Source organism: Palaemon carinicauda, chromosome 2 (assembly GCF_036898095.1).
Source record: "Palaemon carinicauda isolate YSFRI2023 chromosome 2, ASM3689809v2, whole genome shotgun sequence".
NCBI lineage: Eukaryota > Metazoa > Arthropoda > Malacostraca > Decapoda > Palaemonidae > Palaemon > Palaemon carinicauda.
This window is the reverse complement of record NC_090726.1, coordinates 195,094,970-195,122,030: the sequence shown is the minus strand read 5'-3', so window position 1 is coordinate 195,122,030 and position 27,061 is coordinate 195,094,970. Positions and strand designations below refer to the sequence as shown.

The 27,061-nt window shown below is 47.0% G+C and overlaps 1 protein-coding gene across 1 annotated transcript in view; it reads left to right on the top strand.

Annotated features, from left to right (window-relative positions):
- Positions 1-27,061, top strand: part of LOC137629346 (coiled-coil domain-containing protein 174-like) — an 86,695-nt gene that overhangs the window by 27,803 nt on the left and 31,831 nt on the right. The window contains exon 5 of the mRNA XM_068360603.1: positions 9,925-10,024. Coding sequence (XP_068216704.1) covers positions 9,925-10,024 — 100 coding nt within the window. The remainder of the gene's footprint in view (positions 1-9,924; positions 10,025-27,061) is intronic.

Here is a 27,061-nt window from a genome sequence, read left to right as displayed (position 1 = left end):
CTCTCAACGAGTATGTCACCAAGCAGACGTTCACGATGGAGACGACCAAGTCGGTCTTAGCAGCGGTCAGACAGGAGGACTGGATGGTCTCGTTGGACTTGAAAGATGCATACTTTCACGTTCCCATTCATCCAGACTCCCAACCTTTCCTGAGATTCGTTTTCGGAAAGGTTGTCTATCAGTTCCAAGCCCTGTGTTTTGGCCTAAGCACAGCTCCTATGGTCTTTACTCATCTGATGAGGAATGTAGCGAAATTCCTACACTTATCGAACATCAGAGCCTCCCTCTACCTAGACGACTGGCTGTTGAGAGCCTCCACGAGTCGTCGTTGTCTGGAGAACCTCAATTGGACTTTAGACTTAATCAGAGACCTAGGTCTATTAGTCAATATAGAGAAATCTCAACTCATTCCCTCCCAATCCATTGTGTACCTGGGAATGGAGATTCAGAGTCAGGATTTTCGGGCTTTTCCATCGGCCCCCAGGATAAACCAAGCCCTAGAGTGCATCATGAGCATGCTGAAGAGGAGCCATTGCTCAGTGAGACAGTGGATGAGTCTCACAGGGACCCTCTCATCACTGGCCCTGTTTGTCGAGCTAGGAAGACTCCACCTCCGCCCTCTTCAATTCCATCTTGCTGCTCATTGGGACAAGGGCTCGACTCTAGAAGCAGTCTCTATCCCTATCAACCAAGAGATGAAGACCACTCTCCTGTGGTGGAAGCACAATCTCCTTCTCAAGGAGGGTCTATCATTGGCCATCCAGACCCCCAATCTTCATCTCTTCTCAGATGCATCGGACTCGGGCTGGGGTGCGACCTTGGACGGACGGGAATGCTCAGGAGTATGGAACAAGGAACAAGGATTACTCCACATCAACTGCAAGGAACTGTTAGCAGTTCATCTAGCCCTGTTGTACTTCAAGTCCCTCCTGCTAGGCAAAGTGGTGGAGGTGAATTCAGACAACACCACAGCCTTGGCTTACATCTCCAAGCAAGGAGGGACCCTTTCGAGGAGCCTTTACGAGATCGCAAGGGACCTCCTCATTTGGTCAAGAGGTCTAAACCTCACTCTGGTCACGAGGTTCATCCAGGGCGATATGAATGTTTCAGCGGATCGCCTCAGCAGAAGGAATCAGGTCATTCCCACGGAATGGACCCTCCACAAGAGTGTGTGCAACAGACTTTGGACCTTGTGGGGTCAACCTACCATAGATCTGTTTGCCACCTCCATAACCAAGAGACTTCCGCTTTATTGTTCCCCTGTTCCAGACCCTGCAGCGGTTCATGTGGATGCTTTTCTTCTGAACTGGTCCCATCTCGACCTGTATGCATTCCCTCCGTTCAAGATAATAAACAAAGTTCTGCAGAAATTCGTCTCGCACGAAGGGACACGGCTGACGCTGGTTGCTCCCCTTTGGCCTGCAAGAGAATGGTACACAGAGGTACTTCAATGGCTAGTCGACTTCCCCAGGACTCTACCTCTAAGAGTGGACCTTCTACGTCAACCACACGTAGACAGGTTGCATCCAAACCTCCACGCTCTTCGGCTGACTGCCTTCAGACTGTCGAAAGATTCGCTAGAGCTAGAGGCTTTTCGAAGGAGGCAGCCAGTGCGATTGCCAGAGCTAGAAGAGTTTCCACTCGTAGAGTCTACCAGTCTAAGTGGGAGGTCTTCCGAAGCTGGTGTAGAGCCAATTCAATTTCCTCTACCAATACCTCTGTGATCCAAATAGCTGACTTCCTTCTACATCTTAGGAATGAGAGATCCCTTTCAACACCTACGATTAAAGGATATAGGAGCATGTTGGCCTCAGTTCTCCGCCACAGGGGTTTGGACCTGTCTTCCAACAAGGACCTTCAAGACATTCTCAAGTCTTTTGAGACGTCTAAAGAACGTCGTCTTTCCACTCCAGGCTGGAATCTAGACGTAGTCTTAAGGTTCCTTATGACATCTAGGTTCGAACCTCTCCAGTCAGCTTCCTTCAAGGATCTTACCCTCAAGACTGCTTTTCTCGTTTGCCTTGCAACAGCTAAGAGAGTCAGTGAGGTTCATGCCTTCAGCAAGAACATTGGTTTCACAACCGAATCTGCAACATGTTCTTTTCAGCTTGGATTCCTAGCAAAGAACGAGCTTCCTTCACGTCCTTGGCCTAGATCGTTCGAAATACCTAGCCTCTCCAACATGGTAGGTAACGAACTAGAGAGAGTTCTTTGCCCTGTCAGAGCTCTCAAATATTATCTGAAGAGGTCTAAACCTATTCGAGGACAGTCAGAAGCCTTATGGTGTGCCATCAAGAAACCCTCGAGACCCATGTCCAAGAATGGGCTTTCGTACTATATAAGGCTTCTGATCAGAGAAGCACATTCTCACTTAAAGGAGGAAGACCTTGCATTGCTGAAGGTAAGGACCCACGAAGTAAGAGCTGTAGCTACTTCGTTGGCCTTTAATAAAAACCGTTCTCTGCAGAGCATAATGGATGCAACCTATTGGAGGAGCAAGTCAGTGTTTGCATCATTTTATCTGAAAGATGTCCAGTCTCTTTACGAGAACTGCTACACCCTGGGACCATTCGTAGCAGCGAGTGCAGTAGTAGGTGAGGGCTCAGCCACTACATTCCCTTAATCCCATAACCTTTTTTAACCTTTCTCTTGAATACTTTTATTGTTGTTTTTTATGGTTGTTACGGTAGGCTAAGAAGCCTTCCGCATCCTTGGATTTGGCGGGTGGTCTATTCATTCTTGAGAAGCGCCTGGGTTAAAGGTTTGGTAGAGGTCCTTTAGTAGGGGTTGCAACCCCGTGTACTTTGGCACCTTTGGGTTGATTCAGCCTCCAAGAGGAACGCTGCGCTCAGTAAGGAAGACGAACTTTAAATAAAGAGGCAGAGTAACGGTTCTATTCGACTTCCTTACCAGGTACTTATTATTTCATTGTTATTTGAGATAACTGTTATATGAAATATGGGATACTTAGCTATCCTTTAATCTTGTACACTGGTTTTCACCCACCTCCCTGGGTGTGAATCAGCTACATGATTATCGGGTAAGTTTAATATTGAAAAATGTTATTTTTATTAATAAAATAAATTTTTGAATATACTTACCCGATAATCATGATTTAATCGACCCTCCCTTTCCTCCCCAGAGAGAACCAGTGGACCGAGGAATAATTGAGGAGGTGTCAACAACAAATGATTGAGTACCTGGCCACAGGTGGCGCTGGTAAGTACACCCCTTCTAGTATTGTGATAGCTGGCGTATCCCTCCATAGAATTCTGTCGGGCAACGGAGTTGACAGCTACATGATTATCGGGTAAGTATATTCAAAAATTTATTTTATTAATAAAAATAACATATTAGCTTAGTTAGCTTTTGGAATTAATTTGATTAATTATGGTGACGAGAGAGTATGAACTCTCGTTCACCTTTCAATGGCCGACCCTTCCCTTAGACGGAAGTGTTGGTGTCTAAGAGAGTATAGACTCTCTTTCTTGATTTTGCTTAACAAAAGTTATAGATTTATTTTATATCTCTCCGCCTCTTATAGGCCTCTTCGATTAACTTCCTTTTATTATAAACTCATTAAAATTAATTTTTATATTTGTTTATATTCGACCTTCCTAATAGTAGGCGGTCTTTTACCGAAGTTAATAAACTTTGAGCCCGTCATTTCGGTTTTACCTGTTAACATATTATGCTTTTTCCGCCACAGAGTTTGAAAGAATTTCTTTGATAGTCTCATACTGTTTTCAAAGTTGAACTAACGTTTTGTTTTGTCTCTGCAGTTGTTGACGTTCAGAACGTTCAACTTGCACTCTATCGTTACGATAGAGAAAGAATGTTCACGGTTTCACGTTGCAGTAAGAGTAACCGTGTCTAGCGTTTTGTTCATTCTTTCTTAACTTAATGGTTTTGATCCTAATAAAGGAACTTTTCAGTTTTTTCCTTTAACAATAATATGTTTTAACGATTTATATGATTGGGCTCTTCTCTCAGGTTCTAAGTCAGAGAGAGAGAGAGAGAGAGAGAGATAGAGACGGAGGGAGAAAGAGGATAAACGTTTCTTTCAAGCCTGCCAGGCGTACGAGTAACGTCGTTATCGTTTTTGCTCTTCTCCCTAGTCTCTTTAGGGGAAGAAACTAAACGTTTCTAGAGTGATCTAGTGTTTAGTCTCTTTCCAGCCACTGAATTATCTTTCATTAGATTTTTCTGTTACATTGTAATTCTGTTTTCGCAATTACTAACTTTGAGAAAGGATAGAATTGCGTATTTCAGGTACAAACCACTTAAAGTTTCGAGTTCAGTGAAATAAGTGCAAACAGAAATCAAAGTGATAAGTGATTAGTGCGTGAGGGTACTTTTGTGCGCGCCAGTCGTCCTCCCAGTCCGGGACCTCTTGCAAGCTCCCAAGCCCAGGGGAGAAGCAATGTCGAAGGGCATAAGGGTTCAGCAGGCCTTGATCGGCGCACAGAAGTATCCTCGGTGGTTGTGGGCGTGTCTTACCGAGACCGTCACTCCCGCCCGCAGACGATTGAGCCCTTATTTTGCTCGTCTGCAGAAGAGATTAGGGGAGAAAATAAAGGCAGAGTAACGCTGGTCTCAGGTCTCAAGACCTCTTAAACGTTAAGTCCAGACCTGTGCCAGACGTACGAAGTTAAAGTTCACAACCCGAATGCAGTCATTGGGTTAGCTCTGACTCTCCTCAGTCATCAGTTGATTACACTCCGCCTAAGAGGAGTAAGGTTCTGCCGCAACAGATCTCTGCTGTTAAGGCTTTACCTCAGCAGACCTTAGTGTCTGCCGACCCCAAGTTGACTCTACTGCAGTCCATACAGTCACAACTTTCGGTCTTGATGCGTGAGTGTCGGGCTGAGAGTGTTGCGCCTCCGCCTCCGCCTACACTCCCCCCCGCCTATGATCGCTCCGCCTGATCGCAGTACCATCTGCCAGGCGTACGATGTTGTGAACTCTACTACAGTCCATGCAAGCACAGCTTTCGGACTTGATGCGTGAGTGTCGGGCTGAGAGTGTTGCTCCTCCGCCTCCGCCTACACTCCCTCCACCTACACTCGCTCCGCCTGATCGCAGTACCATCTGCCAGGCGTACGATGTTGTGGACTCTTCTACAGTCCATGCAAGCACAGCTTTCGGACTTGATGCGTGAGTGTCGGGCTGAGAGTGTTGCTCCTCCGCCTCCGCCTACACTCCCTCCACCTACACTCGCTCCGCCTGATCGCAGTACCACCTGCCAGGCGTACGATGTTGTGGACTCTACTACAGTCCATGCAAGCACAGCTTTCGGACTTAATGCGTGAGTGTCGGGCTGAGAGTGTTACTCCTCCGCCTCCGCCTACACTCCCTCCGCCTACGCTCGCTCCGCCTGATCGCAGTACCACCTGCCAGGCGTACGATGTTGAGCCACGTGCTGAGTTTGCTGTTCCCTGTGGTGTTCAGCCTCCGCCTTCCTTAAGGCAACCTTTACAATGGGATCAGGAGGATTATACCTCTCTTCCTCCGCCTCCACTTGCTGCTCCACCAGTGATGCAACACTCGGTTGAGGTACAACAACCTCTCCCGTCCATGAGTCAGTCTCCTCAGCTCTCGCTGCAGCGAGCTCAACCCTCCACAAGGCAAGCACCACAACACCTTAGCCTTGCGCCTCAGGAGCCTCAGCTTGCGAGACATTTACCTTGTTCTGCGCAGCCTCTTCCTCATCGCGCTCCGCTCACACCACAGGAACTGGAACTTGCTACTCCGCTTCCGCCAACCGCTCAGCAAGCGCAACCCTTGGGTTCAACCACTCATGCTAGGAGTCAGCCTCCTCCACCCATGCGCCTTCCTTCTGCTTGTCTTTTATTCAGCCTTGCAGACTGAGCCTCAGGTGTTCCCTCAACGGAGTCTTGAAGAGGAAACCACAACTATTGTTGTTCCAGCTCGTTCTGACTCTGCTGTTCAGCATACCTTACCTCCATTTTCATACCATGGTTTAAACCCCATGCAAGCATGCATAAAGCACTCTAGCACTGGTCATGGAATTTCTGAGAAATGTTTAACGCCATGCACACGCTCTGCTTTCCTTACAGCAGGCTCTGCTTACAGCAGTCTCTGCTTACTACATGCTCAGCATACAGCATGCTCTGCATTCAGCATGCTCTGCATACAACATGCTCTGCATACAGCATGCTCTGCATTCAGCATGCTCTGCATACAAGCATACTCTGCATACATCATGCTCTGCATACCTTACCGCATGCTTCTCAACACATCTTGGGTTGTTGCCAACTCACTAGACTGTCAAGCAGTTTCATAACGTTGCCTTCTAGTCTGCTGCTTTTGCACCAGTGAACCCTCACTCAGAGAACTTAGCTTTTCTAGGATAAGGTCCCTGTAGATGAGAAAGTTCTTTTCTCCCTCCTTCTGATATTCCCTTGAGGACTCTGTCATTTGGAGGGAGCCTTTAGCTGCATAACCTCTTATGGACTTTTATTTAAGCATAACATGCTTACAGGAAAGGTAATGGTTCCACTTCAGTCGCTAATCCCGTCTGTTACCACACCTGCTCCCATAGACCTTGAGCTGTGTTGCATGACATGCAGTCCAAGCTTAGTCCTTGTTAGAGGATTTTTTGTTTACGGAGTCAATGTGTCACGGGGAAGACGTTCAACAACCAACAGAAGTGACTTGTTGTGACGCAGTGCGGCAACCTCAGCAACCCGTTAAGGAGTTGTCTGTACGACCCAGACAGTCTAGACAGATTCGGGTTGTCACTGTACTTCCTCGCTTGCCCATGATTGACAGTTTACAGACTGTGCAGCAGTATCATGATCTTGTGTCCGGCTCCGTCAGACGACTGGCTTTTAAGAGCTCCCACAAGTCGTCGCTGTCTGGAGATTTTCAAATGGACTATGGATCTGACCAAGGAACTGGGCCTCCTGGTCAATTTTGAGGAGTCTCAGCTCGTTCCATCCCAGACCATTGTCTCCTTGGGTATGGATCTTCAGAGTCGAGCTTTTCGGACTTGTCCGTCGGCCCCAAGGATCTTCCAAGCCCTAGAATGCATCCAGAGCATGCTGAGAAGGAACCGATGCTTAGTCAGGCAGTGGATGAGTCTAACAGGGACACTTTCATCGCTGGCCCTGTTCATCGAGTTAGGGAGACTCCACCTCCGCCCCCTTCAGTATCATCTAGCTGCTCACTGGATAAAGGACATGACGCTAGAGACGGTCTCAGTTCCTGTTTCCGAAGAGATGAGGTCTACTCTAACGTGGTGGAAGAACAGCATTCTTCTCAAGGAAGGTCTACCATTGGCTGTTCAGACCCCCGACCACCGTCTCTTCTCGGACGCATCGGACACGGGCTGGGGTGCGACACTGGACGGACAGGAATGCTCGGGAACATGGAATCAGGAGCAAAGGACACTTCACATCTATTGCAAGGAGTTGTTGGCAGTTCATCTGGCCTTGATATACTTCAAGTCCCTCCAGCTAAACAAGGTGGTGGAGGTGAACTCCGACAACACCACAGCCTTGGCTTACATCTCCAAGCAGGGAGGGACTCATTCGAGGAAGTTGTTCGAGATCGCAAGGGACCTCCTCATTTGGTCAAAAGATCGAAAGCTCACGCTGGTAACGAGGCTCATTCAGGGCGATATGAATGTCATGGCAGATCGCCTCAGCCGGAAGGGTCAGGTCTTCCCCACAGAGTGGACCCTTCACAAGAATGTTTGCAGCAGACTTTGGGCCCTGTGGGGTCAGCCAACCATAGATCTATTCGCTACCTCGATGACCAAGAGGCTCCTCTTGTATTGTTCTCCGATTCCAGACCCAGCAGCAGTTCGCGTGGATGCCTTTCTGCTGGATTGGTCCCATCTCGACCTGTATGCATTCCCGCCGTTCAAGATTGTCAACAGGGTACTTCAGAAGTTCGCCTCTCACAAAGGGACACGGCTGACGTTGGTTGCTCCCCTCTGGCCCGCGAGAGAATGGTTCACCGAGGTACTGCAATGGCTGGTCGACGTTCCCAGGACTCTTCCTCTAAGAGTGGACCTTCTGCGTCAACCTCACGTAAAGAAGGTACACCCAAACCTCCACGCTCTTCGTCTGACTGCCTTCAGACTATCGAAAGACTCTCAAGAGCTAGAGGCTTTTCGAAGGAGGCAGCCAGAGCGATTGCCAGAGCAAGGACGACATCCACTCTCAGAGTCTATCAGTCTAAATGGGAAGTCTTCCGAAGCTGGTGCAAGGCCAATGCAGTTTCCTCAACCAGTACCACTGTAACCCAGATTGCTGACTTCCTGTTACATCTAAGGAACGTAAGATCCCTATCAGCTCCTACGATCAAGGGTTACAGAAGTATGTTGGCAGCGGTTTTCCGCCACAGAGGCTTGGATCTTTCCTTCAACAAAGATCTACAGGACCTCCTTAGGTCTTTTGAGACCTCAAAGGAACGTCGGTTGTCCACTCCAGGCTGGAATCTAGACGTGGTCCTAAGGTTCCTAATGTCATCAGGATTTGAACCGCTCCAATCAGCCTCTTTTAAGGACCTCACATTAAAAACTCTTTTCCTCGTGTGCTTAGCAACAGGTAAAAGAGTAAGTGAGATCCACGCCTTCAGCAGGAACATAGGTTTCACATCTGAAACGGCTACATGTTCCTTGCAGCTCGGTTTTTTGGCTAAAAACGAGCTTCCTTCCCGTCCTTGGCCTAAGTCGTTCGAGATCCCAAGCCTGTCCAACATGGTGGGGAACGAACTGGAGAGAGTACTTTGCCCAGTTAGAGCTCTTAAGTACTATCTAAGAAGGTCAAAACCATTACGAGGACAATCAGAAGCCTTATGGTGTGCTATCAAGAAGCCTTCTCTACCAATGTCTAAGAACGCAGTTTCTTACTACATCAGGCTTCTGATTAGAGAAGCAAATTCTCATCTGAAGGAAGAAGACCTTGCTTTGCTGAAGGTAAGGACACATGAAGTGAGAGCTGTGGCTACTTCAGTGGCCTTCAAACAGAACCGTTCTCTGCAGAGTGTTATGGATGCAACCTATTGGAGAAGCAAGTCAGTGTTCGCATCATTCTATCTCAAAGATGTCCAGTCTCTTTACGAGTACTGCTACACCCTGGGACCATTCGTAGCAACGAATGCAGTAGTAGGCGAGGGCTCAGCCACTACATTCCCATAATCCCATAACTTTTTAACCTTTCTCTTGAATACTTTTTATGGGTTGTACGGTCGGCTAAGAAGCCTTCCACATCCTTGTTGATTTGGCGGGTGGTCAATTCTTTCTTGAGAAGCGCCGAGGTTAAAGGTTGTGATGAGGTCCTTTAGTATGGGTTGCAGCCCTGTATACTTTAGCACCTTTGAGTTGATTCAGCCTCCCAAGAGGAACGCTGCGCTCAGTAAGGAAGACGATCTTATTAAAGGCAGAGTAACGGTTCAAGTCGACTTCCTTACCAGGTACTTATTATTTCATTGTTATTGTGGATAACTGATTATATGAAATACGGGATACTTAGCTATCCTTTAGTCTTGTACACTGGTTTTTCACCCACCCCCCTGGGTGTGAATCAGCTACATGATTATCGGGTAAGTTTAATATTGAAAAATGTTATTTTTATTAATAAAATAAATTTTTGAATATACTTACCCGATAATCATGATTTAATCGACCCTCCCTTCCTCCCTATAGAGAACCAGTGGACCGAGGAATAATTGAGGAGGTGTCAACAAGAAGTACTTGAGTACCTGGCCACAGGTGGCGCTGGTAAATACACCCCCTTCTAGTATTGTGATAGCTGGCGTATCCCTCCATAGAATTCTGTCGGGCAACGGAGTTGACAGCTACATGATTATCGGGTAAGTATATTCAAAAATTTATTTTATTAATAAAAATAACATTTTGGGCAAAAATATAGTCGTTTGTAAAAATTCTAGGGTTGAGTATACCGACGTGCTGGGGAGGACAAGGGAGTGCATGAGGAAAGATCTACCCACCATGGTGGCACAAGACAAAAATTTGCTTGGAGAAGACAAGGTATGTGCTTTACTCAATTTTTTTTAATGAGGCAGATTTGCACAGACTCGCAGCTGTGCCCTTTTAGCTCGGAAAGGTTTCCTGATATCTGATTGGTTAGAATTATCTTGTCGAACCAATCAGCGATCAAGAAACCTTTCCGAGCTAAAAGGGCACCCCTGCGAGTCGGTGCAAATCTGCCTCACTAAAAAGAATTGACTATAGTAATTCATTGAACCATTTGTGCATTTATGAAATTAATTATAACTTTTATTCTTAGAATCTTTATGAATGTAATTACAAACTAGAATTCTGCACAACACAAAATCTGTGTTTTTGCTTAATGCGGTTCAAAAGTTCAAACTTGCAGTAAATGTTTTTATGTTGAACAGGCTGACATTTTGGAAGCTGCTCTCCATATGATGAGGTTTTAAATACAGTAAATAATATTTTCAAGTAATTTTTCTGCTGGTGATACACTTATAGAGTGAATATCTTTCATATGCTGCATTAAAATATTAAAAAAAAAAATTCTAATTTCTTCAATACTACTTATATCGTTTATATCCTCGTTTCCTTTCCTCACTAGGCTAATTTTCAATACTGTATTAAACTTACCCGATGATCATGTAGCTGTCAACTCCGTTGCCCGACAGAAATCTACGGTCGGGATACGCCAGCGATCGCTATCCAGGTGGGGGTGTGCTCAACAGCGCCATCTGTGGTCAGGTACTCAAGTACTTCTTGTCAACAAGACCTCAATTTTTCCTCTGTCGTGCCGCCGGCAAGACCTACATGGATACGCTGTTGATTTTGGTGTCTTTTGTTCACGATTTGGTGATGTATTTGCTCTGAAGTTTAGCTTTCGCTGTTCAGGAAGCTTTATCCTTAGCTTAGCAAGCTTTTGGAATTAATTTGATTCATTGGTTAACGATCTTTGCTTAATTTTGGAATTCCCCCTTGACTACCTCTAAATTCAAGATGTCTGACCATTCCCAAGTTCCTAAATACAGGCAGTGTAGTGTTAGGACTTGTACTAGGCGTCTTCCGAAGGCCTCTATAGATCCTCACACCGTATGTTCCAATTGTAGGGGAAAATCCTGTCAATTGGAAGATCGATGTGGGGAATGTGCTGGGCTTTCGGAATTCGATTTTAATGAATTCCTCAGATATGCACGTAGGTTAGAGAAGGAGAGAGATAGGAGGAGTTCTTCTCGCTCTGTGGATTTTTCCTCTCCCCATGCCCCTCAACCTTTTCCTTCCCCTGTGGTGGTGACTCCCGAACCTGCTACGAGTGCTCAGCCTGGAATGGCTGACATGTTGCGTGCCATTCAGGCTCTTGGTGAGAAGGTGGAGTCGTTGGTTAGTGACCGCAATCAGCTCTTGGCAGATGTCAGAGAGCTGAAAGCGAAGAGTGCAGTGGGAAGTGTTAGTGCTAGTGATGTGCATAGTGTCAGTGTCAGTGTTGCGCATGAGGGTACATCTGTGCGTGCCAGTCGTCCTCCCAGTCCGGGACCTCTTGCAAGCTCCCAAGCCCTGGGGAGAAGCAATGTCGAAGGACCAAAGGGTTCGGCAGGCCTTGATCGGCGCACGGATGTATCCTCAGTGGTTGCGGACGTATCTGCTAAGGATCGTCCCATCCACTTACAGACGAATGAGCCCTTACATTCCTCGTCTGTGGAAGAGGTTTCCAGGAGGAAACGGTGGACCAAGGTCTCACGACCGCTCAAACGTAAGGTCCCTTCCGAGCTAGTCCAACGGCCCAGGTGTAGCCACTGGGTCAGTTCGGACTCGCCGCAGTCATCTGATGACTGCACACCTCCCAAGAGAGGTAGAGTGGTCCCTCAACAGGCCTCTGCTCCGTCTGTTGTTGCTCCAACCACAGTAGACCCTAAGTGGTCCATGCTGCAGACTATGCAGTCTCAGCTTGCGGCATTTATGCAGGAGTATCATACCGAGAAGGTTAACACCTCTCCTGTTAACCTACAACCCGCAGAGGTTGTGCGCTCAGCAGATACTGCGGCTGCCTGCTCCCACACCCCACCTGTGAGAGCTCCTCCACCGATGCGCAGTCCTCACTGCCAGACGCATGTTCTTGCTGCACCATCTGCTAACATGCGTGAGCTGCCGCATCAGGAGTTGCCGGGTTCCAGCACTATGCGGCATTCTCCTCAGCCCATGCAGCATGCTCTGCAGACCTTACAGCATGCTCCGCATACCATGCAGCATGAGCCGCATACCTTACAGCATGCTCTGCATACCATACCGCATGCTCCTCAGCCCACCGCAGACCCTCCCACACACCAGCCCTCTGCTTTTGTTGTTGCCAGCTCGCAGACTGTCCAGCAGAGGCATGATGATGGATCCGCAGGTACGCATGCACCCGTTCTGCAGGATTCAGCCGTTCAGCTTACTGCTCTGCCTTTGCCTCTCACAACTCAACTTTCGGATGATGAAGCTGCTCATCTGGATGATCCTCACTCTGATGTTGAAGGACACAAGTCTTCGCCACCCTCCTTAGACTTTCGCAAAGTCCTTGCTTTGTTCAGGGATTTGTATCCTGAACACTTTGTGTCTGCAACCCCTCGTTCTCCTCCCTCCGAGTTTGCTCTGGGCATGCAGTCTGCTGCGCCTGCCTTCACCAAGCTTGTTCTCGCCAGATCATCTAGGAGAGCTTTGAGGGTTATGGGGGACTGGTTGCATTCCAAGAAGCAACTGGGAAGGACCTCTTTTGTGTTTCCTCCTCCCAAGCTGGCTTCTAAGTCGAGCGTCTGGTATGCCACGGGAGAGGAACCTGGCTTGGGGGTTCCTGCCTCTGCCCAGGCCGACTTCTCAAGTCTGGTTGACTCTCCCCGCAGGTTGGCTATGAGACGTTCGAAGATCTGCTGGTCCTTTTCAGATCTTGATCATATGTTGAAGGGAGTCTTTCGTGCCTTCGAGATATTCAACTTCCTCGATTGGTGTTTGGGAGCCTTAAGCAGGAAGACTTCCCCTTCAGATAAGGACTCGGCCATGCTGATCATGTCTAGCATGGACAAGGCAATTCGGGATGGGTCTGGTGAGCTTGCGGCTTCATATGTATCAGGAGTCCTCAAGAAGAGAGAACATCTGTGCTCCTTCTTATCTGCTGGTATCACTCCTTGCCAGAAGTCAGAGTTGCTGTTTGCTCCTCTCTCCAAGTGTCTGTTTCCGGAGGAGTTGATTAAGGGGATGGCTGCCTCTCTTATCCAGAAGGATACTCATGACCTCATGGCTTCTTCTGCACGTAAGGCTAAAACCTTACCTTCCGTGCCTAGACCCTTCCGACCTACAGCAGTTGATACACCTGCTTCTAGGTTCATCCCGCCCTTTCGTGGCAGAGCCTCCAGCAGAGGAGGTACCCGTGCAGACAGTAACCGTGGCAAGTCCAAGAAGGGTTCCAAGTCCGCAAAAGGCAAGTTTTGACTGCCTTTCTCTCCAGACAGCAGTAGGAGCCAGACTAAAGACCTTCTGGCAAGCTTGGGAGAGCAGAGGTGCAGACGCTCAGTCTGTGAAGTGGCTAAGGGAGGGATACAGAATTCCGTTCTGCCTCAATCCCCCTCTAGCTACATCTCCCATCAACCTCTCTCCCAACTACAAGGAGAAGGACAAGAGGCTAGCGTTGCAACAAGAGGTGTCGCTCTTGCTACAGAAGGAAGCAGTGGTCATAGTCCGGGATCATCAATCCCCGGGCTTTTACAACCGTCTCTTCCTGGTAGCCAAGAAGACAGGAGGTTGGAGACCGGTGCTGGACGTCAGTGCTCTCAATGCTTTTGTCACCAAGCAGACGTTCACGATGGAGACGACGAAGTCGGTCCTAGCAGCGGTCAGGCAGGAGGACTGGATGGTCTCGTTAGACCTGAAAGACGCATACTTTCACGTCCCCATCCATCCAGACTCCCAACCTTTCCTAAGGTTCGTCTTTGGAAAGGTTGTGTACCAGTTCCAAGCCCTGTGCTTTGGCCTAAGCACGGCACCTCTTGTGTTTACGAGACTGATGAGGAATATTGCGAAATTCCTTCACTTGGCAGACATCAGAGCCTCCCTCTATTTAGACGACTGGCTTTTAAGAGCTCCCACAAGTCGTCGCTGTCTGGAGAATCTCAGATGGACTATGGATCTGACCAAGGAACTGGGCCTCCTGGTCAATTTAGAGAAGTCCCAGCTCGTCCCATCCCAGACCATTGTTTACCTGGGTATGGAGATTCAGAGTCGAGCTTTTCGGGCTTTTCCGTCGGCCCCAAGGATCAACCAAGCCCTAGAGTGCATCCAGAGCATGCTGAGAAGGAACCGATGCTCAGTCAGGCAGTGGATGAGTCTAACAGGGACACTTTCATCGCTGGCCCTGTTCATCGAGTTAGGAAGACTCCACCTCCGCCCCCTTCAGTATCATCTGGCTGCTCACTGGATAAAGGACATGACGCTAGAGACGGTCTCAGTTCCTGTTTCCGAAGAGATGAGGTCTACTCTAACGTGGTGGAAGAACAGCATTCTTCTCAAGGAAGGTCTATCTTTAGCTGTTCAGACCCCCGACCACCGTCTCTTCTCGGACGCATCAGACTCGGGCTGGGGTGCGACATTGGACGGACAGGAATGCTCGGGAACATGGAATCAGGAGCAAAGGACACTTCACATCAATTGCAAGGAGTTGTTGGCGGTTCATCTGGCCTTGATAAACTTCAAGTCCCTCCAGCTAAACAAGGTGGTGGAGGTGAACTCCGACAACACCACAGCCTTGGCTTACATCTCCAAGCAGGGGGGGACTCATTCGAGGAAGTTGTTCGAGATCGCAAGGGACCTCCTCATTTGGTCAAAAGATCGAAAGCTCACGCTGGTAACGAGGTTCATTCAGGGCGATATGAATGTCATGGCAGATCGCCTCAGCCGGAAGGGTCAGGTCATCCCCACAGAGTGGACCCTTCACAAGAATGTTTGCAGCAGACTTTGGGCCCTGTGGGGTCAGCCAACCATAGATCTGTTTGCTACCTCGATGACCAAGAGGCTCCCATTGTATTGTTCTCCGATTCCAGACCCAGCAGCAGTTCACGTGGATGCCTTTCTGCTGGATTGGTCCCATCTCGACCTGTATGCATTCCCGCCGTTCAAGATTGTCAACAGGGTACTTCAGAAGTTCGCCTCTCACAAAGGGACACGGCTGACGTTGGTTGCTCCCCTCTGGCCCGCGAGAGAATGGTTCACAGAGGTACTGCAATGGCTGGTCGACGTTCCCAGGACTCTTCCTCTAAAAGTGGACCTTCTGCGTCAACCTCACGTAAAGAAGGTACACCCAAGCCTCCACGCTCTTCGTCTGACTGCCTTCAGACTATCGAAAGACTCTCAAGAGCTAGAGGCTTTTCGAAGGAGGCAGCCAGAGCGATTGCCAGAGCAAGGAGGACATCCACTCTCAGAGTCTATCAGTCTAAATGGGAAGTCTTCCGGAACTGGTGCAAGGCCAATGCAGTTTCCTCAACCAGTACCACTGTAACCCAGATTGCTGACTTCCTGTTACATCTAAGGAACGTTAGATCCCTATCAGCTCCTACGATCAAGGGTTACAGAAGTATGTTGGCAGCGGTTTTCCGCCACAGAGGCTTGGATCTTTCCACCAACAAAGATCTACAGGACCTCCTTAGGTCTTTTGAGACCTCTAAGGAACGTCGGTTGTCCACTCCAGGCTGGAATCTAGACGTGGTCCTAAGGTTCCTTATGTCATCCAGATTTGAACCGCTCCAATCAGCCTCTTTTAAGGACCTCACATTAAAAACTCTTTTCCTCGTATGCCTAGCAACAGCTAAAAGAGTAAGTGAGATCCACGCCTTCAGCAGGAACATAGGTTTCACATCGAAAACGGCTACATGTTCCTTGCAGCTCGGTTTTTTGGCTAAAAACGAGCTTCCTTCACGTCCTTGGCCTAAATCGTTCGAGATCCCTAGCCTGTCCAACTTGGTGGGGAACGAACTGGAGAGAGTACTTTGCCCAGTCAGAGCTCTTAGGTACTATCTAAGAAGGTCAAAACCTTTACGAGGACAATCAGAAGCCTTATGGTGTGCTGTCAAGAAGCCTTCGCTACCAATGTCTAAGAACGCAGTTTCTTACTACATCAGGCTTCTGATTAGAGAAGCTCATTCTCATCTGAAGGAAGAAGACCTTGCTTTGCTGAAGGTAAGGACACATGAAGTGAGAGCTGTGGCTACTTCAGTGGCCTTCAAACAGAACCGTTCTCTGCAGAGTGTTATGGATGCAACCTATTGGAGAAGCAAGTCAGTGTTCGCATCATTCTATCTCAAAGATGTCCAGTCTCTTTACGAGAACTGCTACACCCTGGGACCATTCGTAGCAGCGAGTGCAGTAGTAGGTGAGGGCTCAGCCACTACATTCCCATAATCCCATAACCTTTTTAACCTTTCTCTTGAATACTTTTTATTGTTGTTTTGGGTTGTACGGTCGGCTAAGAAGCCTTCCGCATCCTGGTTGATTTGGCGGGTGGTCAATTCTTTCTTGAGAAGCGCCTAGGTTAGAGGTTGTGATGAGGTCCTTTAGTATGGGTTGCAGCCCTTTATACTTCAGCACCTAAGAGTCGTTCAGCATCCTAAGAGGACCGCTACGCTCAGTAAGGAAGACGTACTTAATAAAGGCAGAGTAATGGTTCAAGTCGACTTCCTTACCAGGTACTTATTTATTTTATATTTGTTATTTTGAATAACTAATAAAATGAAATACGGGATACTTAGCTTCTTTGTTAACATGTATGCTGGTCTCCACCCACCACCCTGGGTGTGAATCAGCTACATGATCATCGGGTAAGTTTAATATTGAAAAATTTTATTTTCATTAGTAAAATAAATTTTTGAATATACTTACCCGATGATCATGATTTAAATGACCCGCCCTTCCTCCCCATAGAGAACCAGTGGACCGAGGAGAAAATTGAGGTCTTGTTGACAAGAAGTACTTGAGTACCTGACCACAGATGGCGCTGTTGAGCACACCCCCACCTGGATAGCGATCGCTGGCGTATCCCGACCGTAGATTTCTGTCGGGCAACGGAGTTGACAGCTACATGATCATCGGGTAAGTATATTCAAAAATTTATTTTACTAATGAAAATAACATTTTTCCCTGTTGGAGCCCTTGGGCTTATATAAAGCCTCTTGCTTTTCCAACTAGGGTTGTAGTTTGACTAGTAATAATAATAATAATATTTATTCTTATTTATTTTCTTTAAAGATTAAATATTTGAGGCAATTAAAATATCTTTTTTGGGCTCAGGCCATGTCGTCGTGATGGAAGTTCCTTCAAAGGTAGCTTCCTAGGTATATTTGACTACAGTGATATATCCCAGAGAATTTACCAAAGGTATCCAGAATTCTAACTCCTGGAGCGAATATCCCTTAAAATTTTAAAAGGGATATCGCGTAATATCAGAGGACGTATTCTTGACATGTCTCATGGCTATCTACACCCCCAATAGCACTTTCGCTTCGAGGGGAAAGAGTGGCAAGAATAAGGAGAGTCGTTAAAGAGGCGACACTCCTACTGTACTGTAAATAGTGCGCCAAACCGCCACCGCGAGGCGCCACCAAGCCATTCTTTCTCTCGTAGCTTCGTTGACCGGTGTTATCCCGTGTTATCTCTGGCTATTTTGGAGTTTCTTTGGTCGCGATGATGTCTTCACCAGCCTCATCAGCTTCTGGAAAGTTAAGTAATATCTTTGAATTGTGTAAATGTAAGCTCTTGCCAGTTTTGCTTTTCGATTGAGATCGTAATTAACGTAACAAAAGCTGTTGCCAGCCGGATGGCGTCATGGACGCGGTCGTTCTTTCTGTACCTTTAGTTAGCCAGAACGACCCTTTCCTGGCATTATTCGCTTTAATAACTTTAGCTATTTAGAATTTTAGCTAGGGAATTCTTATATTATGTCTTTGTTGTCGTGGATTTGGCTATTTATTTCGAGCCTCACGAGTGCTAGGCTTCCTAGCCTAGGCACCTACACACTTCATGCATGATATAACATTCCTGGTAAAGTTTTATTGAAGCTCAGGCAATATTTTACACTTTTCAATATTTAACTTAGCCGGTGATTATATAGCTGCAACTCTGTTGCCCGACAGACAACTCTACGGTAAAAACTCGCCAGCGATCGCTACACAGGTTGCGGGTGTGCCCAACAGCGCCATCTGTCGTCCAGATACCCAGTACTCAATGTAAACAAAGACTCAATTTTCTCTCTGTCGAGCTATCGACAAGACGTACTTACTCGCTGTTGCTAAACTGGAGTTTTTTCACAACTAATTGGTGAAGTACTTTATTCTAGTTTTGAGCTTTCGCTATGCAGGTGTTTTATCTTCATCTTGAATCTTGAACTCGTTTTGGATAGATTTAATTATGGTGACAAAGAGAGTATGGACTTTCTTTCACTTTTAAATGGCCGACCCTTCCCTTAGACGGAAGTGTGTTTAGGCTTTTAGTAATTATCTTATCACGTTATAGATTTTCCTCTATATATTTTATATCTCTCCGCCTTTATTAGGCCTCTTCGATTAACTTTCCAATTATTATAAACATATAAAAATAAATTTTAATGTTTTGTTTATATAAACCTTTCCTGAGAGTAGGCGGTCCTAACTTGGAAACCGAAGTTAATCAACGTTGAGCCCTTTATATCGTAATTAGCTTTTAAAGGATTTAAAGCTTTTTAAATGTAATATTTTATGAAAGAATTTCTTTGATAGTCTTCGTACTGTTTTCAAAGATGAACTAACGTTTTGTTTATTTATGCTACGCAGTTGTTGACGTTCAGGACGTTCAACATGCGCTCTATCGTTACGATAGAGAGAGAGTGTATCACGGTTTCACTTTGCAGTAAGAGTAAATCGATTCTGACGTTTTGTTCATTCTTTCTTAGCTTAAATGTTTTAAATTCTATTTTAAAGGAACTTTTATTTGAAAAACCTTTCAGTTTTTTCCTTTAGTCAAATAACATGTTTTTTTTGACGAAATATAATTGGGCTCTTCTCTTAGGTGCGAAATCAAGAGAGAAAGAGAGAGAGAGATAGAGACGGAGGGAGAGAGAGGAGAGAAAACGTTCCGTTCAAGCGGGTAACGTTGTTCTCGAGTTACTCTCGTCCCTAGTCTCTGTACGGGGAGGAAGGATAAAACGTTTTTAGTTTTTTATTCTCGTCCCCAGGCTATGTGCGGTGAGAGATTGAAAACGTAGTTATATGAACTAGTGTTTAGTCTCTTTCCCAGCCACTGATTTTTTTTTTTTATCTTAAAATATGTTTTCTGTTTTTTGCTGGTATTAATGAGCTTGCATTATACGACTGATTTCGCAATTACTACCTTTTAATGAAGGGTAGAATTGCGTGTTTCAGGTAGAAATCAGTAAAAGTTTCGATTTCAGTGAAATAAGTGCAAAACAGAAAATCGAAGTGATAAAGTGATATGCGCTAAGTGTTACAGTGTTGCGTCCGAGGGTTCGTCTGTTCGTGCCTGTCGTTCACCTAGTCCGGGACCTCTTGCATGCTCCCAAGCCCAGGGGAGAAGTAATGTCAAACGACTTATGGGTTCGAGAGGCCTTGATCAACGAACAGACATTTTCCCTCTATGGTATCGGGTGTATCTTACCAAGATCTCCCCTACCATAAGACGAGAGAGACGTTGTTTCTCCTCGTCATCCGAAGGCTTTTGGCATAAGAAACCTGTCACAAGGTTTCGAAGCCCTTAAGCGAAAGTCAGTCCTTTCAGGACAGGTCCAGCGTCCTGGTTACAACCATTAGGACAGCTCTGACCCTATGCAGTCATCGGATAACTGCTCGCCGCCTAACAAAAGCGTAACACAGACTCCGAGAGTTTTTTTTTTGTTGGCAAAGTGTTGCGGTCACAGACGTTACCCTCGTCTCTTACCACAACCATTTCCGTTGATCCTTAATGGGTTGTATGGCAAGACATGCAGTATATGCTTGCCTCCCTTATGGAAGACTATTCTGCCGATTAGTCTGTTGAGTCTAGCCGTTTATCTCATCGATATCCTGGCTTTCAGCCAACCTAACGTTCCTTTGTGCTTACTGTTGACGTTAGCGTAGCTTAGTCACGTCAGTCAGGTTGTTTAGAACCACACTCGATGCGGTCTCGTGTGGTTTTTCAGCCGCATTTGGACGTGAGGCCACTTGCTGATGCTCCTGTTGACGTTCAAAGACGTTCACTAACAATCGGAGTTGACTTGTTTTGACGCTGTGCGTCAACCTCCGCATTCTAGAGTTGTTTTGACTGCTCAGTCTAGGCAGTCAAAGCAGTCTCGAGTGGACGCTGTGCGTCCTCACGCACCTGTTGTGGTTGACAGTTCAGTTGTTGACAGTTCACAGACTGTCAAGCAGTTACATGACGTTGCGTTCTGGTCCGCTACTAATGCACCAGTGAGTGTGGACTCTGCTTGTAAAGCATTGCCACCACGGTAGGTCTCTCCCTTGCTTGAGACTCAGCTTTTATCGGACAAGGTTCCTGTAGATGAGGAAGTTGCTGTTCCCCCTCCTACTGATATTCCCTTGAGGACTCTGTCAGATGGAGAGGAGCCTAAAGCTGCTTAGCCTCCTATGGACTTTAATTAAATCATGATGATTTTTTTAAGGATCTTTGTCCGGATCTTTTTGTAACTGCTGCTCCTCGTTCGCCTAAACGTCAGAGGTTACACTAGGCCTAGCTACTTCAAAGCCGTTGTTTTTAAGCTAGTGCTCTCTCGCTCTCCTAGAGAGCTTTACGTTGGCTAGGCGACTGGTTTTTCACCAGGAGGAGTTTGGGGGATACAGCCTTTGCTTTCCCTTCTTTTAAACTGGTTTATAGAGCGAGAATCTGATATGACACGAGAGAAGTTCTCGGCTTGGGAGTTCATGCCTCTGCCCAGATAGACTTCTCAATTCTCGTAGACTCTCCCTGGCGCCTGGCCAGGAGACGCTCCAAGTTGTTTACAGGTCAACTTCACAGCTGTTTTCGAGCCTTTGAAGTTTTGCTGTACAATTATGTCATGCATAACAAGGCTTTCAGGGATGGTAAGCGGTACCGCCTCAGTCGCTAACCCCGTCTGTTGCCACACCTGCTCCCGTAGACCCTAAATGGGCTTTGCTGCAAGACATGCAGTCCGAGCTTGCGTCCTTGATAGAGGACTTTAATGCGGAGAAGGTTGCTACCGAACCTTCTGGCCAACAACCTTCCAACCGGTCGGTTGTGCGCCCTGTTGACGCTGAGGTAACCTACTCGCGTCTGCCAGTTGAGGTGGTTCCTCCACCGATGCGACCCAGTGTGGGTTGCCAGCCGCACGTTGACGTTAAGCGACGCTCGGAGGTGGTTGTTGACGTTCAGGACGTTCAACAACCAGCAGAGGTGACTTGTTTTGACGCAGTGCGTCAACCTCAGCAACCCGGTAGGGTGTTGACTGCACAACCCAGACGGTCTAGACAGTCTCGGGTTGACGCTGTGCTTCCTCGCGCACCCATGGGTGTTGACAGTTCACAGACTGTGCAGCAGTTCCATGATGTTGCGTCCGGCTCCGTCACGCATCCACCAGTGCGACCGGATTCAGGGAGCCAGACGTTGCCCACTCCGTTGCCGTTTCCTCATCAGTTTTCGAATGAGGAACGTTGCTGAACAACAAGACGATCAGCCCCCAGAATAGATCAAGCCCTGCTATCCATCCAGAAGATGCTGAAGAAGGAACGCTGCTCAGTCAGGCTGTGGATGAGTCTGGTAGGGACGCTGTCATCCGTGGAACAATTTGTGTCACTAGGAAGACTACACCTCCGTCCTCTTCAATACCATCTAGCTTTTCACTGGAAAAAGGACAAGACGCTAGAAGCGGTCTCGATCCCGGTTTCTGAAAAGATAAACTCTTGTCTGACTTGGTGGAAGGACAATATCAACCTAAGAGAGGGTCTTCCCCTGGCTGTTCAGACTCCCAACCACGTTCTCTTCTCGGACGCATCGGACGTGGGCTGGGGCGCGACACTAGACGGTCGGGAATGCTCAGGACTGTGGAACTCGAGTCAGAGGAGCATGCATATCAACTGCAAGGAGCTGTTGGCAGTACATCTGGCCTTGAAAAGCTTCAAGTCTCTCCTTCGAGGCAAAGTGGTGGAAGTTAACTCGGACATCACCACGGCCTTGGCGTACATCTCCAAACAAGGAGGTACCCACTCACTGACGTTGTACGAGATCGCAAGGGACCTGCTCATCTGGTCAAAAGGTCAAGACATCTCCCTAGTAACGAGGTTCATCCAAGGCGACTTGAACGTCATAGCAGATTGTCTCAGTCGGAAAGGGAAAGTAATTCCAACCGAATGGACCCTCCACAAGGATGTGTGCAAGAGACTTTGGGCCACTTGGGGTAAAACCATCCACAGATCTCTTTGCAACCTCGCTGACCAAGAGGCTTCCAATCTATTGCTCTCCAGTCCCGGACCCAGCAGCAATACATATAGATGCTTTTTCTCCTAGATTGGTCACATCTGGATATCTACGCATTCCCACCGTTCAAGATTGTCAACAAGGTACTGCAGAAGTTCGCCTCTGACGAAGGGACAAGGTTGACGTTAGTTGCTTCCCTCTGGCCCGCGAGAGAATGGTTCACCAAGATACTTCGATGGTTAGTAGACGTTCCCAGTAGTCTTCCTCTAAGGGTAGACCTTCTACGTCAGCCACACGTAAAGAAGGTACTCCAAAGCCTCCACGCTCTTCGTCTGACTGCCTTCAGACTATCGAAAGACTCTCGAGAGCTAGAGGCTTTTCGAAGGAAGCAGTCAGTGCGATTGCTAGAGCAAGGAGAGCTTCTTCCATTAGAGTCTACCAATCGAAGTGGGAAGTCTTCCGAGACTGGTGCAAGTCAGTTTCTGTATCCTCGACCAGTACCTCTGTAGCTCAAATAGCTGTTTTTCTCTTATACCTGAGAAAAGGACGATCCCTTTCAGCTCCCACTTTCAAGGGCTACAGAAGCATGTTGGCATCGGTCTTCCGGCATAGAGGCTTAGATCTTTCCAAACATAAAGATCTGCAAGACCTCCTTAAGTCTTTTGAGACCACCAAGGAGCGTCGTTTGGCTACCCCTGGATGGAATTTAGACGTGGTACTAAGATTCTTCATGTCAGACAGGTTGGAGCCGTTACAATCAGCCTCCCTGAAAGATCTCACTCTTAAGACTCTTTTCCTGGTATGCTTAGCCTCGGCTAAAAGAGTCAGTGAGATTCATGCCTTCAGCAGCCACTTGTTCGCTACAACTTGGTTTTCTAGCCAAAAATGAGCTGCCTTCTCGGCCTTGGCCTAAATCTTTTGATATCCCCAGCTTATCGGAGATCGTAGGCAATGAACTAGAAAGAGTCTTATGCCCTGTTAGAGCTCTTAAGTTCTATTTAAAGCGTACTAAACCTTTACAAGGCCAATCTGAAGCTTTATGGTGTTCAGTTAAGAAACCATCCTTGCCTTTGTCAAAGAATGCTCGGTCAGACTTTATCAGATTGTTAATACGAGAAGCTCATTCACATCTGAGTGAGGAAGACCGAACTTTGCTTAAGGTGAAGACGCACGAAGTTAGAGCTGTAACAACTTCCGTGGCCTTTAAGCAAAATATATCTCTGCAAAGTATAATGGACGCAACCTATTGGAGAAGCAAGTCAGTGTTCGCGTCATTTTACTTGAAAGATGTCCAGTCTCTTTACAAGAACTGCTACACACTGGGACCATTCGTAGCAGCGAGTGCAGTAGTGGGTGAGGGCTCAACCACTACAATTCCCTAATTCCATACCCTTTTAATCTTTCTCTTGAAATGTTTTTATTGTTGTTTTTTGGGTTGTCCGGAAGGCTAAGAAGCCTTTCGCATCCTGGTTGATTTGGCGGGTGGTCAAAGTCATTTCTTGAGAGCGCCTAGATTAGGGGTTTTGATGAGGTCCTGTTGTATGGGTTGCAACCCTTGATACTTCAGATCCTAGGGGTCGATCAGCATCTTAAGAGGATCGCGAGGCTCCGTAAGGAAGACGTACTTAAAAGGCAGAGTAATTGTTCAAGTCGACTTCCTTACCAGGTACCTATTTATTTTGTTTTTGTTATTTTGATAACTTCTAAAATGAAATAAAAACTCTTAGCTCATAAAAGTGTAAACATATATTGCTGGTCTCTACCCACCCCCCTGGGTGTGAATCAGCTATATAATCACCGGCTAAGTTAAATATTGAAAAATGTTATTTTGATAATAAAATAAATTTTTGAATATACTTACCCGGTGATTATATATTAAAGGACCCTCCCTTCCTCCCCAATAGAGACGCAGTGGGACGAGGAGAAAATTGAGTCTTTGTTTACATTGAGTACTGGGTATCTGGACGACAGATGGCGCTGTTGGGCACAACCGCAACCTGTGTAGCGATCGCTGGCGAGTTTTTACCGTAGAGTTGTCTGACGGGCAACAGAGTTGCAGCTATATAATCACCGGGTAAGTATATTCAAAAATTTATTTTATTATCAAAATAACATATTTATGATATTACTGTATAATGATTTCCTCTTCCAAGATAGTATACAGAGAGTTTCGGTGAACGTTTCTCAATGATCCTAGGCTACTAGCCTAGGGGCTTTAGTATACTTTCATACATGTCCCCTTTGCTCTTGTATTGTCTTTTAAGGGGAGACTGACACCTCCTATACCTTTCAAGTCGATACTAATCTCCTAGGATATTTAAGAGCAATCCCCCTTCCCTCTGATTAGCCTAGGCTATTCTCAGTTTTCTTTGCTGCGAACCGAGTTCTGGCAAAGTTTTACTGAGACGTTCCGTTTTCTTTCTCCTAACCACTGAGTCGGTTTTGAGTTTAGAACGGGACATCAGAGTATAAGTCTGTGTTAGGCATTTTCCTGTCTTGGCGAAATGATTTCCCATGTCAGGTTAAGCTGCTTTTACGGGAGGCTAGACCTCCCTAGACCATACATGGGGGGTTTTTTGTATGACAATTCCCCCTCCCTTGGCCTAGCAGACAGCCCTGTGCTGGTAGATCTTAGACCGAAGAAATTACTTCTTCACTGCCTAAGGTCTCTGGCACGAGATTCTGTTCTCTTGTGAGATTGTATCCTATTGACCGCTCTCTCACTTGACTAACCCAACCTGGGGAAATGATTTCTCCTACCGGAGGTTACCCCATGAGACCAGAATCCCTTAGGTTAGGTGGTGCCTTCGGGCATTACCTTACTTGCAGGACACCTACCCCCTCCCCTCTGTCTCTTTCGTGTTGGATTAGCCAACACCCTCCTGGCCGTCGTTCTACATTTGACCCTAAGGGTTATTGTAGGACTGGCCTGAGGTTTCCTGTCTACCGCCGGCCGAGCCGGCTGCCGGCGGGTACCCTCATGTTCTTTAGAGTGTTCTTCAGTCCTCCCTTGGACTGCCTTCCATAGCCCTTATGACTGGGATATGGTTGGGTGGAAGCCCGAATCTAATTCCCCCTTCCACTTGAACCCTCATTCTGGATGCAGGCCGGCAAGGCTGAGCTCTTGTCTTCCTCCATCCTCTCTTTTTCTCTACCTTTCGTTTTACTGGGCCATGTCAATTGTCTGCCGGCCGGCAGTTGCTCTGCCGCCGTTTACTGTGGGCGTCGCTGTTCGACAACCCAAAGACAATAGACATACTGGGACCGGCTGCCGAGTTGCCGTCCGGCAGCCGGCCACCCATACTTGGACATCTGCCGCCGAGTCCTACTTGATGGAAGGATCCTCGGCTGCCGGCCGGCAGAGCCATTGCCGGCGGCCTGCCGCCCATTATTTTGAAGACAGTAATTGCCTTCAATAGCCCAGAATAGACCGGCATGTGCCGGCAGGCCCGACAGGACTGGCTGCTTGTTGCCAACAGTCAGTGCTGTAGCCCAAAATTTTTTCCGACCTACAAGGTGCTTCATGGGCAGCCGATTGTGAGACCATCACATATAAGAGAGCGATTCTCTCTTCCATTAATGGTTATTATCCATTATTGTCTTTAATCCCCAATATTGAACCTGGAAGATTGTGTCAGGAAGACACTATATCAAAGGATATCATCTTCCCCTAAAAATTCTTAAGAATTCTATTTTCAATATTGGAGGAGGTCATAGCAATTGGCTGGACAGGAAACACATGTAGGTGTCTTTCCTATCTCTAGCTTACCCTATCCAAGCTAATATTGTTGTCTGAATTCTTTAGAAAATCTGCTAATTTCTTAACAGCCAAATCATATTGATGAATTGTCGAGTCCCTTTTGTCCGCTTCGATGAAGAGAACGTTTTCCGGGTCAATGTTTGCGTCTTTATGAGCTGCTAACTAAATGAAGTCCACAAAGTTAGGGTTTTGGCTATCCTTAGGGAATCTGACACAGTCTGTGTTTGGATTACTTGGGTTAGTTTGGGGAATGGAATCCGGAAGGGTCGGAGTTTCAACTCGAGGAGGAGAGGAAACCAACTGCTCTTTGACCAGTGAGGAGCTACTAAGGCCACTGCCCCCCGGAAGGAACGTAGTTTGTGCAATACTTTCATTAGAAGATTCACTGGTGGAAATAGGTAAATCTTCCTCCAATGGTTCCAATCCAGGGTTAATGCGTCTATGGCATAAGCCTGAGGGTCCATGTTTGGTGTCACATAACACGGAAGTTTGTGATTCATCTGAGTTGTGAATAGATCTACCTGAAGGCCCGGAACCAGCCTGAGTATCCACCGGAATGAAATTATGTCCAGAGACCATTCTGATTCCAGTGGTTTCGTCCTGGATAGTGAGTCCGCTATCACATTCTGGACTCCAGCTAGGTGGGTTGCTGACAGGAACCAGTTCTTTTCTGTTGCCAAGGCGAAGATAGTGACCAGGATCTGATTCAGGTTGGGCGACTTGGATCCTCCTCTGTTGATGCAGTGTACTACGGCTGTGCTGTCTGACACTACTCTGATGTGGGTCGACCTCGGAGGAGAGTCTCTTCAGGGTCAAGAACACTGCCATGGCTTCGAGAACATTGATATGGAAGTGTTTCATGGCGGGTGACCAAGAGCCCTGAA